Source organism: Ictalurus punctatus, chromosome 17, assembly GCF_001660625.3.
Source record: "Ictalurus punctatus breed USDA103 chromosome 17, Coco_2.0, whole genome shotgun sequence".
In the NCBI taxonomy this organism is placed as follows: domain Eukaryota; kingdom Metazoa; phylum Chordata; class Actinopteri; order Siluriformes; family Ictaluridae; genus Ictalurus; species Ictalurus punctatus.
Genome location: NC_030432.2, coordinates 1860092 through 1882124, shown reverse-complemented (window position 1 = coordinate 1882124; position 22033 = coordinate 1860092). Strand labels below are relative to the sequence as shown.

The 22033-nt window shown below is 39.4% G+C and overlaps 1 protein-coding gene across 1 annotated transcript; it reads left to right on the top strand.

The window, feature by feature from the left end:
* The first annotated feature begins 1033 nt into the window (after positions 1-1033).
* gap43 (growth associated protein 43) lies at positions 1034-15725 on the top strand. Its single transcript, XM_017490348.3, has 3 exons — positions 1034-1344; positions 12298-12856; positions 15509-15725. The coding sequence occupies exons 1-3, from the start codon at positions 1315-1317 to the stop codon at positions 15586-15588; spliced, it is 669 nt and encodes a 222-aa protein (XP_017345837.1). The 5' UTR covers positions 1034-1314; the 3' UTR covers positions 15589-15725.
* Positions 15726-22033: the final 6308 nt, after the last annotated feature.

Here is a 22033-nt window from a genome sequence, read left to right as displayed (position 1 = left end):
TTTAACACAAAGGACAAATTTGAACACGTTGTTGAATATTTCACATTAGACGATCTCGCACAATTGGTTTCTGTACTGTTCACATGTTCCCCATGATTCATTTCTTTTCCACATGTGTTGCCATAGTGTTCACATGACGTCACACGTTTTTACTTATGCATGATTTCAGGGTATAACATGCTGAAATGCACCATCACATGTTCTTCACACAATCACATGAACACAATCACATGAATCACCCCCCCCCCCCCCCCCCCCGGAACAATAAGGAGCTAAATCCCAAATCCCTCCATAGTGGACTTATAGGGCACTACCCCTGAAGGGTTTGAAGCATGTTATATATCCTGTGTGGCTTCAATTAGGATTCAGATCTGTAGTTTGCAGGGAAATATGTAGTGTTAAGTGTGAAACCGAGGCTACCCCTATGAAGTGTGCTTACATGTGTAATAGAGTGCACTAGGATTTACACCTGGACTCGACCTTTTATTGCAAAATTGGAAGCTGCAGAGAGGGGGTGGTTGAGGGAGATCCTGGTCATTACAGCCATACACTGTGTGTGTGTGATTGCAGGAGATGCCAGAAACACTTCCACACCCCGGGGCTTTTGCACGGCTATCGAGTCAGCCCCGTTACCATGTGAACAGCACTCGGAAAAACACTGGAGAGGCTTTCTATTGCGTTAATATTGACAACAAACACACTGAGTGTCCTGATATTAACGACCACACAACCTGTGAAAGGGTCATGCTGAGGACCTGCACGGCCACCGCCCAGGCCTTGGAGTGAAAGGGGGGTGTAAAAAAAAAAAAAAAAAAGAATAAAGGGGGATGACAGTGTATATAGTGTGTAGTGTGTGTGTAGTGTAGAGGTGGGAATTAGACAGATTGGATATGTTCAGTCATTCATAGGAGCTCCAGGAAAGGGTGGGGTTACCGCCTGCACAATGGGTGGGTTCAGAAGGATGGAGGGGTATGAGAGAAAGAGTAAGTGAGAGAGAGAGGGGGAGAGAAAGAGAGAGAGAGAGAGAGAGAGAGAGAGAGAGAGAGAGAGAGAGGAGGGCTTTAGAGGGTGCGCTCATTGTTGCCTCAGAGTGAGCGACCAGCCATAGTGTGTGCGCGCGCGTTTGGGCCTGACTGTAATGACTAAAAGCATCAGACGCCTCAGCTGTTGATACAGCCCGAGTGTGTGTGTGTGCAAGAGAGGGAGAGAGAGAGAGAGAGCAAGAGAGCGCGTGAGCGAGCGAGCGAGCGAGGGAGTGTGAGAGAAGTGCAAAAAAGGGAAGAAGGCGGCAAAAAAAGGAAGGATACCACAAGCATGCTCTGCTGTATAAGAAGAACAAAGCCGGTAATTTTTTATTTCGTTTCTAAAAAAAAAATATTCATTTTATTGTCTCTAATTTCTTTTTCAGTGTAAATACGGGGTTTTATTTTTAACCATTCTGTAAATGAAGGAATCTTAATCACAGTGACTCCTGTGCTGTCAGCTAGCCTCAAACCAACAACTGACACGCCTTACTAATGTAATTAACATCTGAGCATGCCTGGAGACTTCATGTTCATGCAAATGATGCTCAGATGTGATTCATTGTTCAGATGAGAGCTTGATAGAGTTAGATTTTCAATTCTTTCAAAATATTATTATTATTATTTTTTTTTTAATGCATTCGAGGCTCGCACCTGTGATTCAGGTGCTAGTGGGTGATTCCTCTGTGGATTCAGTTTTAATTAATAGCATGCACTGTATTACAAGTTCTCTTGCATTCTGGCAGGATGCCAAAAAAATGTCATTTGGATGCTGGAGGAATTTTTGAGACGATTACTACACATAATAACGGTGTTAGTCTAATTTAGGTGCCGGTGTGCAGAAGTTGTAGATTGAGAGATACAGAGAGGAAGAGAGATGGAGAGAGAGAGAGAAAAAGGGTGGGGTGCATTGAACTCGTGGGTTGCATGGGGGATTCGTGCACGCGCCGAATTAGGAATTTTAAGATGATTTCTTTGGAAAGATCACGCATTGCAAATGTGCATTGCAAAATGAGGAGGTTTTGTGGTACATCCGCACCTGTTCGGTGGCTTTTCAGGTCCTTTGTCTGTGCGCTCCAGGCATGCAGGGCGGGTCCGAACGCGTCTCGCAAATGCACGAGCGCAAAAACATTTTCTTTATAACCGAATTTGCAGTGCATAAAGATGCACTTCTGCCATGCTTTTCCCTCCTTAAAACAAAACGGGAGGCGCGCGCGAGACGATGCACTGAAAAGTAGAACAGCGAGGTCACGAGGTGCAGCCGGTACTTGTCATATCTCGCGCCGCATCTCAAACGACTCCCTCATCCTTATCTAAATGCACTAGTTAAGGCGTGAAATGATGGCTTTTTACACTCCTTCTACTGTATGCACGCCAGGAAGTCATTTGTGATTTTTTTTTTTTTTAAATAAATAAAATCTAATCGGAACGATTCCGAATCATATGCACGAACTGATTTTGTCGAGCGCGTGAATTAGCAACCGGACTGGATTCGCGCGCCCCCGCGGAGTCGTCGGGAAGATGAAAGGGAATAAAAAGGGCGTGGCGGCGATGCTACTGCTGCACGCGCGAGTATGCAGGCTACCAAAGATATTAGAAAAAAAAAATTTCCCTACCCCAAAAATGTGTTTGTCATTGCACAATTTCAAAGCTTGGTTGCACAAGAAAGAAAAAAAAATCAAAAACAAAACAACCCCAAAATACAATTCTAATCATTTGTCATAAAAGCTCGCAACTGTGCACCGATGCATAGCAACGCTGGCGTGGGAAAAAAAAGGTTGATCTGGACGCGTTTTTCTCGTGTCAGTCTCGTGCATTTGAAGCAGACTATTAATATGCACGAAACGACAGGATTGTATAACCACCAGTGCGCGAGCGTGCAAATCAGACCTTGGTGAAATATTCTGCATGACATCGCAGCTGATGGAACAGCGTTGCAATAGCGATTTAAGCCTCATTGCACACGCAGGTGCTCCTTCGCTGCATGTGCATGCCTTGACACTCGTGCATTTTAAGCAGGAAACCTTGAATATTCATGTGCATGAAAAAGCAACAGACAGCGCCTGCAGATTTTTCTTCACACTTCACCGGTAATTGGGATTGTAGCTGCTTCTTCTCACTCACTTCAGCCCAGGCCTGAATTCCCTAATGGGTCCTTAAGTATGGGGGAGGGGAGGGCATTTAAACACTCGGACCGGGGCGTGGTTCACACATCCGCGCCCCATAAAGCACACATCTTATTTCCACGATGCACATTACAGGCTACCAGGAGCTGCACTCTGATTAAACTGACTTTTTTTTTTTTTTTTAATGAAACAACCTTTATGCATGACATTTATTTAATAATAATAATAATAATAATAATAAAAAACAACCAACAACACGCGTCTATGTATCTGCATCATCACAGTGCAATAGGTGCACGTGCTGTCTTTGTAAGATTATGGTATTTACAACAAAGTAACATTTGAATTCTCATTCTCAGATCTTTGGTTCTAGAAATCAACATCTAGTGTAGTTCTGTAAATGATTTGAGCCACAGGTTGATTGACACCTTGGTAGCATTTGGAGAAGAATAGAGGCGCTTGTGTTTCATTTGAGTTGCTAGATTATAAACATACAAAGTTAAAAAAAAACAAAAAAACAACCAGTGCCTCTGTTATGGTACATGGGGCTTTTATTTTATTTTATTGCTTCATGTGTCCATCTGTCAGCTCTATTCCATGATGAAACATTTCTCATATGATTGGTGTGGTCTCTTCTAGTACGACCCCCACCCACATCAACAGGGTACGAGGGCCCACTGAATAGTTTGATGAGTTTAAAAATGATGTAAACCATGAGCAATGATGCTAGTCTTTAGACTCGCCAATTGAACACCTATTGGAGATGTGACACCAACTGAGGGAACATTTTATATATATATATATATATATATATATATATATATATATATATATATATATATATATATATATATATATATATTTATATTTATATTTATTTTTTCCCCTTTTTCTTGGTAGAACAGTGTTCATCATGCTTGTGCAGCTCCAGAGACTTGCAGAATTGATCCCAATGCACATTGAAGCTGTTTGGTGGCTCGTGTTGGTCCACCACCTTACTAGTTGGTTTTTCCATTGATTTCCCAAAGGTACAACCAATGCAAACCTCAAAGTGGCCTCATTATGTACCTGGTGTAAAAGGCCAATGAGATTCCGTTGGGTTTGCTGAACTGCTTTCTTGAGAATGTACCAACCGGCAACTCGGTGTATCATTTCAAAAGAGCTTTATTAGCTTAGTACATAGCGGCCTAGAAGAAATAAAGTCATATTCAGGGTTGTGATTAAAACTTGTGGAGTCGGTACTTTTTTCCGTTGGAGATATCACTGAAAATCCAGAAATAGTGTTGATTGCTAACCTATAGGCTTTGTTTAATGCTAGTGGGAGTCAATTGTCATTGGGAAATCAAGGCCATTGTCTACACATGACATTCCTGCGAGCCCTCGCATCTCATTAAGCAGTTCCACGGAGGCGCTCTCGTAACACGAGTGAGTTATGTTTGCCCTGCCGATGAAGTCGCCTCATGCGGTGTGTTCCACGTCAATCACTTTGATTGGCTTCCTCCGACAGAGCCGGAGCGATCTGAGCTCGTGTCAGTTTTTATAAAAAGCCCTGGGTGATTGATTCGATGCCAGTGTGCCTATTAGGGAAAATTGCTCATCGATTTCGAATTGAAAATCCGTGCTGAGTTACATCAGCTGCCCTGATGAAAAGGAAAAAAAAAAAATTTTTTTAAGGCATTGGGGTAGTTAAGGAGAAGTGTGAAGAGATCATCAGCATACAAGAAAACATGGTAATAAATCCCTGACTGGTCTGAGGCAGAACAAAGGGCATTATCTCCTGACAGACGAGGGAGAACGGAATATAGCATAGTGTAGGATTATATCAGAACATGGCATCTATATTAAACCCGAAAGACAGACATTTCCTTGAAACGACTAAAAAGCAAGCTGCGTAACCATATTATGCGATACACGCTTTTTACTCTTGCTTGGCTTCTTTATCTTCTGGTTTGGCTAATGGAGATGATTTCATACATCTGTGTGTTACTCATCGCTGCTATGAATCACATTAGTGTCAGCTTTCAGATCCACCATTTAAAATCACAAGGCAGCAGATACTATACCATGCTGGTCTTCTCAACGCTTATTCGGAGTTCGAGTTTGGCTCAGTCTACTGGAATATTTTATTAGAAGATCTACGCTTTATCCAGTCCTGCTTTGTTCACATGACAAATTGTAATCTGCTATAGAACAAAAACCCTAATGGCTTTCGGGATAAAACAGCAGATGATGTCATGCTCTCAAGTGATCTCGGGGGTCTATAATGATGAGAGTGACTCATGAGAAATGAGTCATTCTGCAGTGGCAGCTACAAGACATCACCTATTACCGGAGCTCCCCAGTAATACCATGCGTAATACACAATGCAAGCAACAGGTTTCAGAGCTATTACTTGCTGCATGGGCTCTAATCTCATTTACAGCCTTATACAAACAGTTGATTGAAATGTACCTACTTTATGGCGGACTGAATGCAATTGTAACCCACACTGTGGGATTTTGTCATTTATAAATGCCACAAAGAAGAAACTTGTTTTTAAAAAGCTTGAACATCAACCAGTAGTTTCCCAGTAAAAAAATATTCATAATGTTTTACTTCAAAATGGAAATGGGTTTCCATTGAACAATTTTGTGGTTTCTAAGAATCCATTCATCCATGTTTCAGTTATAGATCAAGCAGTGTGTAATTAACCAAAATGTTGCATATTCATTGGAAATGTGCCCGTTCTTTTCAGATTTCCCTGCAGGCAACGTGATCATTATAGAATCATTACTGGTGTAAATATCACAGAAGTCAATCAGGCCTATTGAATAACCATTAAACCAGCTGTAGGGTACCATCAAAACCCATTAGAAAACCATAAAACACCTCTAGATTCAAAATCGATGCTCAATCAAAGATCCAAAGTTAGATTCCTTGGATTTCAAGGTTTGTTCCTGCCTCTGGCCCAGAGTTCCTGGGATAGGCTCCGAATCCACTGTGACCCTGACTAGGATAAAATAATTGCTAAAAATGAACAAAAACACCATGGCTCACCATAATTGTTTCCATTATTAGTTCTTTATCAGGGTCACAATATTGTCACATGACTTCTTCTTTTAGCAAGAAACAGCGAAGCATGGTGGTGGTAGCATCATATCGTGAGGGACATTGGTCCCTCACGATATGATGCTACCACCACCATGCTTCGCTGTGGGGATGGTGGTGTCATCACAACATCCTGGATTGGTATGGGGGGAGGAAAGAATTCTGTAGAAAATCTACCCTGAAATATTGTATTATTCATAGCACGATATAACAATAAAGTAGGTCTGATTCACACTAAAGACTGCAGTATTTCATGTTCAGTATCAAGTGATAATCAACGCTTCAGTATTAAAGTAGCGACTTCAGAAGAGAAAATTCCTTAAGGAGTACTATTAAAATCATATACATGCAATCATGGGTAAAGAGACAGAGATACACGGTAGGTTTTCCATCCAGCGCTTTTATGGTTTCAATTTTGAAAATGTGAAATATACCTGAATGGAAAATCCAGAAATATGACAGCCATATGTTTTAATTCATTTGATAAGACAAAACTGTAGAAATCATGTGTGAAGTCTTACGACGGGCTAAAAATCCACCAATTTCATTACAAATTCCTATTTCTAATGAGCATGAGCATTTCTATTGAGCATTATGCTTGTTGGATTTTGTATGCATGATCATTGCTCATTTGAAAAATTATGAGACAGCGCTGGGTGAAAAATATTCCATAGCTGAAAGCAAGAAGTGGTGCCATAAACCTACGTAGTATCCAAACATAATAGTATCTGCTTTATAGTAAAATACCCAGGAGATGATTAAAAAGTCATACAACCTAACTGAATCAGATGAGTGTATCGATTGCTTATTGAGTTAAAGCACATTATGGCCTTATAGATGTCTTTGGAAGCGTTTCCTTCAATGTGATTAAAAAAAGGCATTAGGGTTGACAGTGAGGCTAGCTCGTTTATCTTCTCATTTCCTTCACAAAATGCCAATGTCCAGTCACCATATGTGGCAAGTGTAGCCCATTAGTGGGAAGAATCCAATAAACAAGAGACCAACAGGAGAATCTGGACACGTTTCAGGACCTGAGTCTGCATTCTGTGCTGCCTGATGCTGCTAAGATAAACCAATAAAGCTTAATAAGGAGCAAATGTGAGTGTATGTGAACAAAACGCAGAACTAACTGGGTCAAGATGGTATCTGGGGTCTTTGCTACAATTTGTACGGAAGTGGTCCATTTTTATTTGCGTTATAATTCATGTAAATCAGTCAAATTAGTGAGAATTCAATTTATATATTAATTCCCAATCCCTGATGGAGCACAATCCAGCAGGCTTCTCATCAATAATTCATAAATAATTAACTGCCTTTTTTTTTTTTTCAATATACTGCTTTTGCATTTTCAGCATTTTTGCCTGCAATGTAATTTTATTCTGATTCACCTCATTATTAATATTTATGGCTACTTTTTTGTGTGCTTGGACAACCTTTCTTTAAAATTTCTTTTAAAATGCACTTGTTTGATTAGCATTTAATTTCCAGGTATCATGTTGTTCATACGTTATGTTTAATCATTTTTCATTTACATGATTTCAGTTATGTTTTTGTTTATTTTTATTTTTATTTTCTTTCATTAGAGACATGTGAGTATTAAAATAACAGCCATTTGGTGGGGAAATTCAGCCGAGGATCCTGGTGTAAAAAGGTAAACCAATGCATCACTCACCTCTTTCCATTTTCTACAAATTGAAACTAATCTAAGTGCCTTCCTCCCCCATAAAAAAAAAAAAAAAAAAATTAAAGGTTTCTCCTTGGAATTGTTTGTAGATGGTACAACTTAGCATGCTAAGTGAAACAAAGTGCATATTAGCATGCTAATATCTCAACTAAACAGAGATTATCCACTTGTATTACACCGAATAGTGCTTCTAAAATGCTCCTGAGGTTATGAAAACAAGTTGATTTATCATTTGAAGACACCTTAAATTATTACAGTGATCTGATTTCGTATTAAAGCACAATAACGTAGAACTCTTACCCTTAATTATCCTAATTATCTCATCCCCACGGCTTTACTAAATCATGACCATGCATTAGGATCTAATTCTCATTCCTTAAGTTGTGGCCACAAATTATGTTGATTAGGTAGGGATGTCACCGATGGGGCTGTGTAATTAAGCCTTGCATAAGTATGCTAAACAGATATAAATTTTTTGCACAGTTGTTGTCACGATTGTCCCAGTTTTCCATATCCGGCTGTTTCCATGTATCATGTAACCATATCCATGGTGCTACCACCACCATGCTTCGCTGTGGGCATGGTGGTGTCATGAAAACATGCTGGATCAGAGGGAAAAAAGGATTAATTTGATCATATTCTGTAGCAAATCTAGCCTGAAATATTTGAATTATTCTTAGTGCAATGTAACATAAAGTAGGTCCAGTTCTATCATGTCGTTTGTTTGGAAACAATATTTCAGATTCAGTATCAAGTAATAATCGACATTTCAATATCGTTAGCAACTTCTTAAAGAAAATTCTTTAACGAGCTGTATGCATCCCTACACCACAATCTACCTAAGATTGCTAAAGACCCATTTGAAAAATTCTCCTTAACCTTTCCTACCGCCAATTGGCGCCACTCCTTAACCTTTCCTTATTGCCTCAGTCGTTTATCCAGCCACTCACCTTTAAGGGCTGTAAACCTCGCTTTATTACATTTGGTCTCTCTCAAGCAGCTTGAATTATGGAGTTTTAAAACCAGCAGCCATCGTTTCCTTTCAGTCTTCATTCGCTACAAATTGAGAAGAGTAGGCACAGTAGGCCCAAAAGCTGTACATCATTCCCCTGTTTAACACGTGAAACATTTTCAATCTACAGCAATCATGGATCAGTTCTGCTGCTGCCATTTGGCTTCTCCGTGGTTCCTGGCAAACATGAGAGAAGGACAGAAGGAGAGGTGTGAAACCCACTCTGATCCATTTGTATCAGGCAGAAAGAAGCATCATGCCTGATGATTGCTGATCTGATGAAGTTTTATTTACCTTGCAGATCTGAAAACCTTTATACAGGCTGCATCATCTTAGACAATACATCAACAACATCTTGGATTCTAGATTTGGAAGATATTTTAAAATGGATACATATTCTCAAAAGAGTCCACACTTTCACACCTACAACCCCAATTCCAAAAAATGGAGTGGAGTTTGCATGTTCTCCCCGTGCTTTGGGGGTTTCCTCCGGTTTCCTTCCCAGTACAAAGACATGCGTCGTAGGCTGATTGGAATCTCTAAATTGTCCGTAGTGTGTGAATGTCCATATTGGGTATGTGTGTGTGCGTGTGTGTGTGTGTGTGAGTGTGCGATTGTGCCCTGTCATGGGTTGGCATTCTGTCCAGGGTGTCCCCTGCCTCCTGCCCAGAGTTCCCTGGGATTGGCTCCAGGTTCCCCTGCGACCCTGTGTAGGATAATTGGTACAGAAAATGGATGGATGGATGGATGGGCGGATGGATAGATGGATGAATGGGTGGATGGGTGGATGTTTTGTTTCTCAGCCAGTGTTTATTTTCTCTTTTTGTTTATCGGTCAACATCTCCAGAACACTTCATATTTATGTAGTGCTGCTGTATAGCTCTGTCCTTAGGCTCTGTTTGCATTTCATGGCACAGTTTAGCAGCTCAAATCTACAAAAAAAGCTACAATCCAAAACATGCAGAATGTTTGATTCACTTCTTGCAGTCTGGTTGATTCTGAGTCAAATTGCTTTCTCACTGCAATAGAACCACACTAGAGTTGACTTGAAAGCGGACCGAGACCACCTCGGTCAGAAGCTCACGGACCTAAGAGTGATTGCCGTGTTCTCACCTGCGTAATGAACTGCATCATGGGGGGAAAACACACCAGAGTTCACCATTCAATCAGACTAAATGATGTATGAACGAACCCTCTGTAATGAATCATGCTGACTTTGCTCCCCCAGTTCCGAAAAGTGTGAAAGTGTTTCAGTAAAGTTGTTACACGAGTCATCAATCTGCACTAAACCTTGAAGTGTATTCTGTAGAGTAGATGGATTGTGGTCAATTCAGAGGGTGGACGATGCCAGTGCACTTAGTCGATAGATCCCTGGAAATCTTAGGCACTGAGCCATGCGAGAGTGTAATGAGAGGGCAGAGCATCTTGTTCACACATTACACACAGAGTTGAGACCTCATCTTTCCTGGCGGTCCATAAGAAAACTAATGGAGTGAACTAATGAGGAAACCAGCCCAGATGTCCTTTTGGAGATAGACGAAGCATCTATCAAAGATCTGTGTCCATTAACTGCAGTCAACTGATTGGAATCCTTTTAGAGTCGGCATCAAAACATGTCAGTAATGTTTTCAATTCTGCACGGCTGGATGTCCCCTTGGAGTCTTTGATGTTGGTGCCTTGATGTCCCATGGTTATTAGTTAGGTGAAGATTTTTTTCTCACTGCTTCCATGAATTCAGTCATCTATTTCAAAGCTCGAATCGTGTCCCAGCCACTTTTAAAGTTTATTTTTTAAGAGAGTTATCTTAACAAATAGAGTATTTTCTACAGTGATTACAGACCTGTGATGGTTGCTTCTTGCATGCGTTTTTGTTGTAATCACATGCTGCTGTTGTAACATTTGGCTTATTGTAAGATTGTTGATGATTTCTGATTGTAGATCAAATTGTTTATATTTTTGTCAAATCATATTTTGGAATCTCTTGGTATATTTCACTTGTCGCATTCTCAAACTTCCAAGTACACCACGTGTCTTGCTTCATATTTTAGATTACTATCTAAAATACAAAGCAAAACATGTGGTGTATTTGGAAGCCTTTGTTAATTTTAATCATTATTTGAAGTCCATAAAAAAATATCTACACTCAAAACATTGCTAGAGCATTGTTAGCAATTGTGAATCTCATTATTGAGCATAACCATCCAAAAAAGAAACACTAATAAATCCATAGTTGGTGTATGACCTGCTAATTGCACAAATAACAGCTGTAGATTTCCTGCTAGCTTGAAATCTGCCAGTTGAACACGGACTCCTGTTGAGTGTGTGGCTCTGGAACAGCGATTAAAGCACAGCATGCCAGATTTGCTGGAGCTGCTGGATTGTGTTCATGCCCCTGAAAAGCCACATTTTGGCTGCATCACTCTAGCAATCACCAGATGACGAAACAGCCTAGATTATCCCCTAAAAGACAGTTTATTCCCTTGACACTTCAGTTAACTGTGCATGAATTCGCCTTTCACAAAATTTGATCAATTAAGAAACAGCATCTTGTACATCGTTATATTTGGAAAAGGGTCACCAATGGTTTTCAGTGGCATTCTGTGTTCTTTAGAGTTTTTATAAATTGAAGGATAATGAAGAATTAAAAGATTACTTATCAGTACATCAAAGATTTTGCTTATATCATGTCCAGGGTGTATTCCTGACTTGCATCCAGTGTTCCAAGGCTAGACTCCAGATCCACAGCAATAAAGTAGTTACTGAAGATTCATGCAAGCTATTTTTTGTTTCCAAGTTCCCACTGATCCCAGAACCAAGATCATGACATTTCAAAGAGGTTACTGCATGAAGGACAGGAAATTGCCATCATTTGTAATCTCATCTACTGATGAGATTTTTTATCACATTTTGAGGAACCTCAAGGTAATCCTTACTGAGGGAGTGAGGAAATAATACTAAATCAATGCATTGCAACTGCATTTTCATTCTTTTTACAGTGGAAACCATTGATCTAAATACGGTTGAGTCTTTGGTGACTGACCCTTTTGTGAACGACAAACACTGAACAATTTGCACTTTGTTAATTTTGTCAGTTGTTTTATTTGCCTTGCATACTTTGAATCACTGCAACTTGCCCAACTCCAGAAACTGTTGAGGTTTAAGAGGCTTGGTCAAGTGCCCAACAGTCTCTCTGCCAGATCTGGGATTGAAATTCAATTAATCAGCAGCAGCTTTATAGTCTGGCTGATATTTCTAGTCAGATTAGCCTTTCAGGCCACTGATTGGCAAGATTCGGAAGAGGACTGTTAAAGGGCAAGTCATCTAAAAATGCTTGTGATCTCTTCTAATGCTGTTCCTGTTCCTCAGGTTGAGAAGACCGAAGAGGCTGACCAGGAGATCAAGCAAGATGGCACCAAACCAGAAGACAAAGCCCACAAGGCTGCCACCAAGATCCAGGCGAGCTTCCGAGGACACATAATCCGGAAAAAAATGAAGGATGATGACAAGGAGGAGGACAGTCCTGCTGCTGAGGCCAAGGCCGAGGATAATGAGGGAGAGAAGAAAGAGGAGAAAGCCACTTCTCCCACCGTAGATAAACAAGACGAAGCTGCGAAGGAGGAGGAAAAGGCCAAAAGTCCCACTAACTCTCCAGCAGCAGAGGAAAGCAAGGCTGAAGCTCCTGCTACCTCTCCTTCAGAACCTAAAAAGGATGTGAAGGAGGAACCAAAGGAAGCAGAGAAGCCTAAAGAAGCAGAAAGTGCAGACGTCGAGGCTGAGAAGCCCTCAGAGAATGTAGATGCAGAGAAGAAGGAGGAGGGAAATGAGGAGGAGAAGAAGGCGGAAGCCAAACAAGCCGACGTGCCTGTCACTGCTAGTGAGACAGCTGATTGTGAAGCTGAGGTGAACCAAACGCAAGACAAACCAGGTGAGTTACGTCAAGACGTTAAAGATGTACAGTATTAACTGGATCTGAACAACTGACGTTAGTTTTTAGGGCATAGTTAGTGTTTATAACTTATTGCAACATCTTTTACATCTTATGTTATTCTTGGAGATCTGATTTCCCAGTATTATTTGGATTTAACTGAGCCTCCATATCTGTTTCTGACATAACTAAAAAAAGCACTTTGTTATAAACCCCCGTTAAAAACTTAAGTAGCCAGCATGGTTAGAAGAATTCATACCAACCAATTCTTATGTAAAGTTATGAAATGGGCTCTAGCCCTCAATCGTGAAGCCCTTGTGCAAGCCAACTAAATGGAAATTTTTGTGTTCTTGGGCAAGGGCACTAGATGTCACTTTTTGAGATCCTGATTGAGACCCTAAGCCATCAATTGTCGAGTCCTTCTTTGATGCTCCAGGCCCTCAAATGCTCACTAGCCTCAACTGGTATTCCCTTATGCAAAGCCACTATACTTCAGTTATTGGGCCCTTGAGCAAGGCCATTGTCCCTCAAGTGTCGAACCCTTGAACAGGCCACTAGTCCTCAATCATTGGCCGCTTAAGTGAGGCCCCGAGCCCTTAATTGTTGGCCCCCTGAGTAAGACAGCAAGCCCTCAGTTGTTGTACCTTTAAGATAAGGCCACTAGTCCACAATTGGTAAGCTCTTGAGCAAATCCACTAATACGCAATTCTTGAGCCCCTGAGAAAGGCCCCGAAACCAAAACTGCTCAGTCTTTGAGCACCACCACTAGGCCTCAATTTATTGGCCTTCGAATGAGGCCCCAAGCCCACAGATGTTGGATCCAGGACCAAAGGCACTAGCCTTTAATTGTTGATCCCTAACCACTAACTGCTCTGTGCTTGAATTTTATTCTGTAAATCTCTTTGAATGAAAAAAAAAATCAAAATGAGTCAATATAAATATTCCAGAATTGTTTGAAAACTACAATCAGGAAGAGTCATACTCTGATTTTAATGTAACAACAATGTCACAAGACCAGACTTACTAAATTAACTGATGATGTTTTTGGCAGCTCCTTATTTGATCTCGAAGACGTCTAAAAATGGCAGTGTGTGAATTGCGTGATGAGGTTTTCATTAACACATCCTAACTACTAGAGCGAATAGTAGCAGCTTTATCCAAAAATATAATCACACAAAAAAGACATAATGATTAGATTTGTTCTCTTCTTTTCATAGCACTGGAAAAAGATATACAACTCATGGGAATCATGGAACGGACATTCAAAAATATTCACCACAGATGTTCAAGCGGTGTAAAATCTCAGCATGGAGATAATTCACCAAACATGAATGATGCTTTACAAAGGGCTGTTATTGCATGTCAATGATTTCTGAACAGAAAACAGGATGAGTCTCGGCCTAACCAAATTACACAATCGATTTCTTCCCTCTGCATGTTATAGTTTATACTTGAGGCCTTCAGCGGTTTCGGCCGGAGATCTATAGCACTGTGGCTGTTCAACTAAATCTAAGTGCATGACTTGACCACAATTAGGCTTTATAGATGTTCTTCTTCCGACTCTGCAGCCATCATGTTTACTGCCAGTTTACTGTAGAATTACACCCTCTTTTGAAAGTAAAGCTTCAAACTGTTGGAGCACAAAATTTATTGGTGTTTAAACAAGTGAGAGGAATTGCATTTGGTTTGAATTTCCCCTTATTTAAATAAATGTAAAGCTATTGTAAAGCCAGTGTCTCTAAGATGATTGATTTATAGCTTTTCACTTGATCTCATCAACTGATTATTTTAGATTTCATACAAAACCCACATTTTGATAACAAAATTTGCTGTTGATAACCGCAGCGAGAGCAAATAATTTGTCATGACTTATTTTTACACTAATGACAGCTATGACCGCCAACCACACCCATTGGTTTTGTGTCCTTGTAAATCAATATCAATCCAATCTGAGGAGAAATTTGATGACGCTGTAAGGTGTGAAGATGATTTAATTAAGAGGGTGTCTCATTAATATAATTTCTTCCCCTCACCCTAACCTTAACATTACACAAATTTAAATCCAAGGTTTCTTTTGTGAATTCCACAACAATGTAGAATCATTATAACCATTAAACCAATCCATACATGATTTAAGGTAGTAATTTACTTGGATTTTTTTTTTTTCTTCACAAAATGAATTCCTGTGAGCTCGAACCCTATAGCTTAACTTAAGTGTTTGTGACTTTTTAACCAATTTAGCTTTTGTTACTGGAAAGATTACTTTTACAAAAAAGAACTTTGCATTATTGCTGAACTTTCTTCAAAATGTCTGAGATTTTTGACATGCTGATATAAGCATTTTTCACGGAGACGGTTATTTAACATTTATGGAAGGAGTTTCCGGTATCAGTGCTTTGTAACACTCAGAGGTAAGCTGTAACATTGAGATTTCTGGGAAGAATTTTCTGCTTTCTCTGTAACATGACAAGCTCCGTTTTTTGGGTGGATTTTGGGAAAGAAATTACATGTTTTCATAAAATAAAAATTGTAATAAGAAGAATAAACACTTCGGGACATGCTGTTATAGATAAATAATAAGGCTGACATAAACAACACAATCAACACGCTTGTCAAAATAAGTGTTTTCTTGTGATATTTTGTGATAAACAGATGCTGCAGAAGACTCCGAGCAGGCAGAGGGTGACGTTTCAGGGGCGGCGAACGAGGAGGACAAGGCCGAGTGTGCTTGAGAAGAACCGCCGTTGTAATACTATAACATAATTAAACGGTTGCTCTTTGCCCTCTGATTGTGGAGACAGTCAGTTTTAATTTGTTTGGTCCTATATATTTTCTTTTGTGTGGCAAAATGATTTTCTTACATCTTGGGGAGGGGTTTGTGGGGCGGGGTGGGGAGGGGAGGGGGGGGAGTTTCCATACGCAACTTTGCGGCTCAAGCTAGCAGTGAACGTGCAAGAACGTGGCTGCTTCTTCGATGTGCGAGAAAACAACATTGTACGTTCATCGATGTCACAAAAAAGGGACATGAGGCGCAATTTCATACTCAACTTGAAACCATTCGACCCTGGTTTGCATTTCTAGCTATTCCCACACACACACACACACACACACACACACACACACACACACACACACACACATACACACACATACACATACATACATACATACATACATACATACATACATACATACATACATACATACATGCATACATATATATATATATATATATTTGCCTTTTCCATTTACAGTAGTAATAGTGCACTGCTATTTATTAGGGAGAAGTATTATATGATTCCCTTTCAGTGTTTTCTGCTGATGCATTGTTTTGGCCAGCGTTTCATGGATAGCTTGAACCCATTTGACTCATTTGCATGGAAATTTTCCTCCTGAGAGGGAAAAAACAAAAAAAAAACCCTCCTCGCAGTCACGAGTAACCAAAACGTTGTGGCTTCTTTCTCAATGTCCTCGGTGTTGTTAATGGCGGTTTGATGATATCGACTGGAATTTTTCCTGAGCTGATGTTGAAAACGAAAGATAAAAATCGAACAAAATAATGACAAAGAAATAAAAAACAAAACAAATCAGCCTTTTTTTTCCCTATGTTCACGTGAGAGTGCAATGTCCAGTTTGAATCTAAAAGGAGTTCAATTGTGGAGAAAAAAAGTAAAAGAAATAAAATTTAAAAAAGTTTCAATGTCTGTTTTCAAAATAAAAAAAAAATGTGCCAATTATCATCACAAGATGGGTTTGTTTTTATGTGTGGATGTGTGTGTGAAGTCAAAAAAACCCTGAACCTAAATAAAATCTTACGTTACATTACATTTCCTTGTTATAGCAAAAGAGACATTTTTTCCACTTTCATTTTTCACCTTTTTGCTATTTATTAATCTATCCATCTATGTATTATATATTATATTTAAAATATACATATATTTGATTTGCACAGATACTTTAACAGTAAAAAAAAAACATAATTAATTTTTACATTCAGTAATTTCAAATAATACTTCAAATTCACGTGACCTGATTTCACCTCACTTCAGATTCCGAAGAAAAAAAAAAATCATTAATCTATTGATTTCTAACTCAAAAGCATTTTTGTCTCACTTTCTGTAACATGGCTATTTTTACAACCTCTCAGTGTTGGAGAAAAAATAGTATCATATTAAAATATTAGGTTTCCCTTTATCCATTAATCCTTTATATATACAGTAGAGAGGGAGAGAAAGAGAGAGTTATAATTATACCAGAGCACTACTGAATTCTGGATTCTGATTTGTCAGAAAGTTTTTTTCTCTAACAGTTTCTTTGACAAATCATAGAATAATATTGATGTGCTCGTTTCTATAGTAACAGCTTGTTCATAGGGATGGTGAAGTTTTACTGTGAAGTTTTCTCTGAGGAGAAGTATTGTTTATTTAACATCGATGGAAGGAATCTTCAGTGCCAGCGCTATGGAACGGTCGGCTTTGTAACGTTTGCTTTTCCCCTGACATGTTCAGGTCAGAGGAGTTTATGCTTTGCACTTTTTGGTTTTGTGGATGTTCCAACGATGTTAAACAAGTACAATGTGTCGTTCTTTAACAAATGACAAATTCGAATCGTTGGCAGGAATAAACACAGGGTCCTCTACACTGATTCTTTTTCTATAACCACACGCCCTGACGTGGTTTATTCCGTCCATCCAGTTACAGATCATAGAACTTTAATCAGTTCATCTTGGCAATGACCAATGACGCAGAACTCTCAACCTTAATATCTTTTGGAACACGCCCCAAAATGAATAAGCTCCTCTTGTACAGGTAAATAATTTCCTCCTAAAATACACAGCAGTGAGTGACACTAATGGCTGCTGCTCAAGTGGGATAATGGCAGAAGGCTTCTTTCACAGCTCTACCTAGCGTTAGCTTCTGAAAACTGCTGCTTTGGGTTGAAACTAACCTCCTTAGCGATAGCACACGAGTCACTCTAAACTGGGAAACTGGCTCAGTTCAGGTTAATGCAAGAACAAACCGGAGACATGTTTTGTAAAAAAAAAAAAAAAAAAAAAAAAAAAGGAAATTACAAGCTATTTTAATTTATTTATTTTCTAGAAAAATCTAGAGTAAGAGAATGAAAAACTAAAATAATTCAACTGTGAAATATATATCAAGAAGACCTTCATCGTTAGGGCATAGTATATCAAATATTGTATTTATATACAGTGCAGGAAATAAGTATTGAATGTGTCAACATTTTTTTCAGTAAATATATTTCCAATGAGGTAATTCACATGAATTTTTCCACCAGGCTTTGTTATCTACTCAAGAAATCCACACATTAAAGTCCATAAATGAAGTTATGTGTAATGAAGTGGAATGACACAGGAGAAAAGTATTGAACACGCTAACTGAAATGTATTTAATACTTAGTGGAGAAGCCTTTGTTTGTAATGACAGCTTCAAGACACTTCCTGTATGAAGAAATTAATGGGCCACAGTATTCAGGTGTGCTTTTGGCCCGTTCTCCTACTTCTTATTATTATTACTAACAGGATCTGTCTTTGATTAATGCGGTTTGCTGCTTTATTGTCGTTAATTATAGTTAATAACTCAATTAATCTCTGCCATACTTGAATGTATTTTAGGAAAATACAGATTCTTTCAGAGGAAAGGTTCTCTACTGCATCCAGTTCTCAGCTGTGAGGTTGTGGAGCTTCAGGGCTGCAGGTGAATACACAATAAAAAATTACTGAATTGAGAGAATAAATTCTGATCTAAATAATAATAAGAAGGAAAAATATAGTTCCACAACACATTCAGTCAGTTCTTGGCCCCTAATAACGACACTTTAGGTCCTCCAGAGAAAGTAGCCAGTGTAAAGGGAATTACTGATCTGACCACATGGCCTTTGCAATTCCCCATATTTTTAAATAGTTTATATTCAAATATCATTTTATTTGTCTTTCACTCTGTCTCTTCATGATTTCTCTTATGGATTTAGTGATCTCTGTGTACTATTTAAATGATTAAGTAGTGAGACTAAAAACACAGGATGACATGGAACAAATAGTTGGACCTGGCATCCAATCAGGGTTTACCTCATTAGCATAATAGCAAAGACATCTGGGAAATGGGAAGCTCCATCACACCTTCATACTGCTACAGCTCCACTTTTTATTCTTAAATCTGCCAAAATACAGATTAGAACCAGAAGGTTCAGTAACCACAACACCGACACTCACATCTAACATTCCTCGTTGCAGCATCAAGTCCAGGTTTCTTCTTATTAGCCTTCTGCACCTGTTCCTGCTATGGTACAATGGTTAGAGGGTGCTGATACTGTGGTTTGATACTGTGCGGTTTAAGAAAAATCTGTGCCCTTTTATTGGGGCGTGTTTCATGAAGTCCAAAAAACATACACGCACACATACTTGTTGCTTCTGTAGCCCTGTGGTGTAGTGGTTTGTGTTTGTATAAATGTTGGGGTTACAGAAAGTGAGGGTTCTCTTCAGCCTTTTGGACTACATCCTCATGAAATAATTTATGATGACAAAAGTCCAAAACACAGTTGTAGGTTCTGTCTCTTTGTGGTGTAGTGGTTAGAATTCATGCCAGTGGTGTGGTTCCTGGCGGTATGGGTTCTCTTCTGTGTTTTGGCTGGTTTAAGAATAAAATAGTTGGTCCTCATGAAATGATTTATGACGACAAAAGTCCAACACACACTAATTACTTCCGTCCTTCTGTGGCATAGTGGGTAGAGTTCATGTTTATGTGATGGTTGCTATTTGTGCAGGTTCTAACTCTCCTTTTGTCAGGTTTAAGAATAAAAAGTGGTGCTGAAGCAGTATGAAGGTGTGATGGAGGCAGGGGTGTGAAAGCCTGTGGATGGGTGTGTTCCTCTGGAAGGTACAGGTGATGTGTGAGTGCAGGCTGGTAGATAGGTGGAGGAAGATAATAGAGCAGTTGTGAAGAGGGTTGTGTGAGTGCAGGCTGGGAGATAGGTGGAGGAAGATAATAAAGCAGTTGGGAAGAGGGTTGTGTGAGTGGGTGTGAACTCAGGATGCAGTGGAGGATTGTGGTGGTGGAGGTGGGTCTAGTCTCAGAGTTACTGTGTAAATGCAGTGCAGCTGAGTTACAGTGGACAGGTGCATTGGAGGTGTAGCAAGGGATGGTGGGGGCAGTCTGAGGGGAAAGAGAAGGATGAGCACATGTGAGTGAGCAGGGACGTTATAATCCCAATCCCTTTAGAGAGTCCCAACTTCTATGTATGACCATCTCCTCCTCCCTTCCCCTATTTGCACATCCCTCACCTGCCCCCTCTTCCACACACACTCTCCTTGTCTGCTCTGCAGGATGTGCACATAACCCTGCAAACCAGCCAAAAGGCAGACTTGGAACCACACCACTAGCACAAACGCTAACCGCTACACAACAGAAGAACAAAAACAGCAAGTGTATGTTGGCCTTTTGTAATCATAAACCGCTTCACGAGGCTGCAGAAATGTTTAGTCTTAAACCAGCCAAAATGCAAAACAGAACCAACACCTTCAGGAACCCCAACACTGACACAATCCACTACACCACAGAAGAACAGAAACAACCTGTGTGTGAGAGTGTGTTTTTTGGACTTCAGAATCTGTGTTTTCCTAAAATACATTCAAGTGTTGCAGGGATTAATTGAGTTAATAATTACAATTAATCACAATAACGCAGCAAACAACATTAATCAAAGACAGATCCTGTTAATAATAATAATAATAATAATAATAATAATAATAATAATAATAATAATAATAATAATACATCTTCATGTATCACTATCATTTTTTTTTTTTACAGATAATAAATGTAAAGTTCAAAATAATGATTAAGTGAATCCTTAATGAATTATATGGAAATCTGAGAATTAACACAAGTTTCAAAATTATATTAAAGTATATTCATCAAGATAGACACAGTGTGTAATGCTCTAACCCGAACAGAAGGGGGCGACGCAGCACTTTTACACACACAGTGACCTGGAGCGAGAGAGCGGGAGAGCGACCGCATTGTTGTAGTGGGTTTGGTTTGGAAATTTACCTATTTCCCCTCCAAATTTTAAATGTTAAATATTTTTGTTGACTTTGCAGTTGATTGTTTCATCTCTGTATCCAAGGACACAATGTTAAACTTTATTTATTAATTTTAATGTCACCCGAACTTCCTGTTAATGTTCTTGCAAATTAAGTTTTTTGTTTGTTTGTTTAAAAAAAAATACATTTGTGGTGTTTACAAGTGCAGCAGAATCTCATTATCTGAAATGAAATGAAAGCATGAGAATAGGTCAGCGATGGAATGATACGATAAGCAGGAGGATGAGGAAACCCTGGGGTACAGGTGAAGAGCAGAGCCATCCAAGAAGAGCTGTAATGTCCACAGCCAAATGTGCCAGCTGATGACATAGATGTTCACCTAGGCCTGAGAGATTGAGCAGCCGAGAGAGAGAGAGAAAATGAGCATTGGTCAGCTGGACAGAGAACAGAGAGAAAGAGATGAGATAAAACATTACTGGTAACACCTAAAATATATCCACATATATTTTAACATTTATACATGTACAAGCATGTGCAAAGAAATGTAAGAAACAGGTATCAATATACTGCATGGAAAGTGCATAAAGTTAAAAAAAAAAATAGACACACACAAGATGTTTAAGAAGCACCAAAAACATGAGCTTAGGATTAGACAGAAAATATGTGCAACAGTAAGCAATAATAATCTCAGCAATAATGAAGACGTGGTAAAATATTAAATTGGCCAGAACAACGGTGCAGTGAGATGCGCACAGCTCTGTGACTAGAAGAAGGAATGCCAGTGAGGGCCTTGGAAAAAAATTTAAATACCAGAAATTGCGAGTGTAACATCCATATAAGCAAACATCCTGATTAGGGATGGGAGCCATGATGCCCTGCTTCCTTCTCTTCTCCTATACTGTGGGGAAATCCCACCACTGGTTTGCCCCATCTCTTCCTGACTTTTTTCTGAGGTTTGCCCAGACTGTGTGCACAATTTGGGAGTTGAAGGTATAAAGACGCATTTGCTCCTTTTTCGTCATTACGTTGTCAGCTCAATCTCGTCTGTAGAGAAGCCACCATGCCACCACCGTCATATCTATGGAATGAAAAACTTAGGCGGTGGTACCATTTCTTTG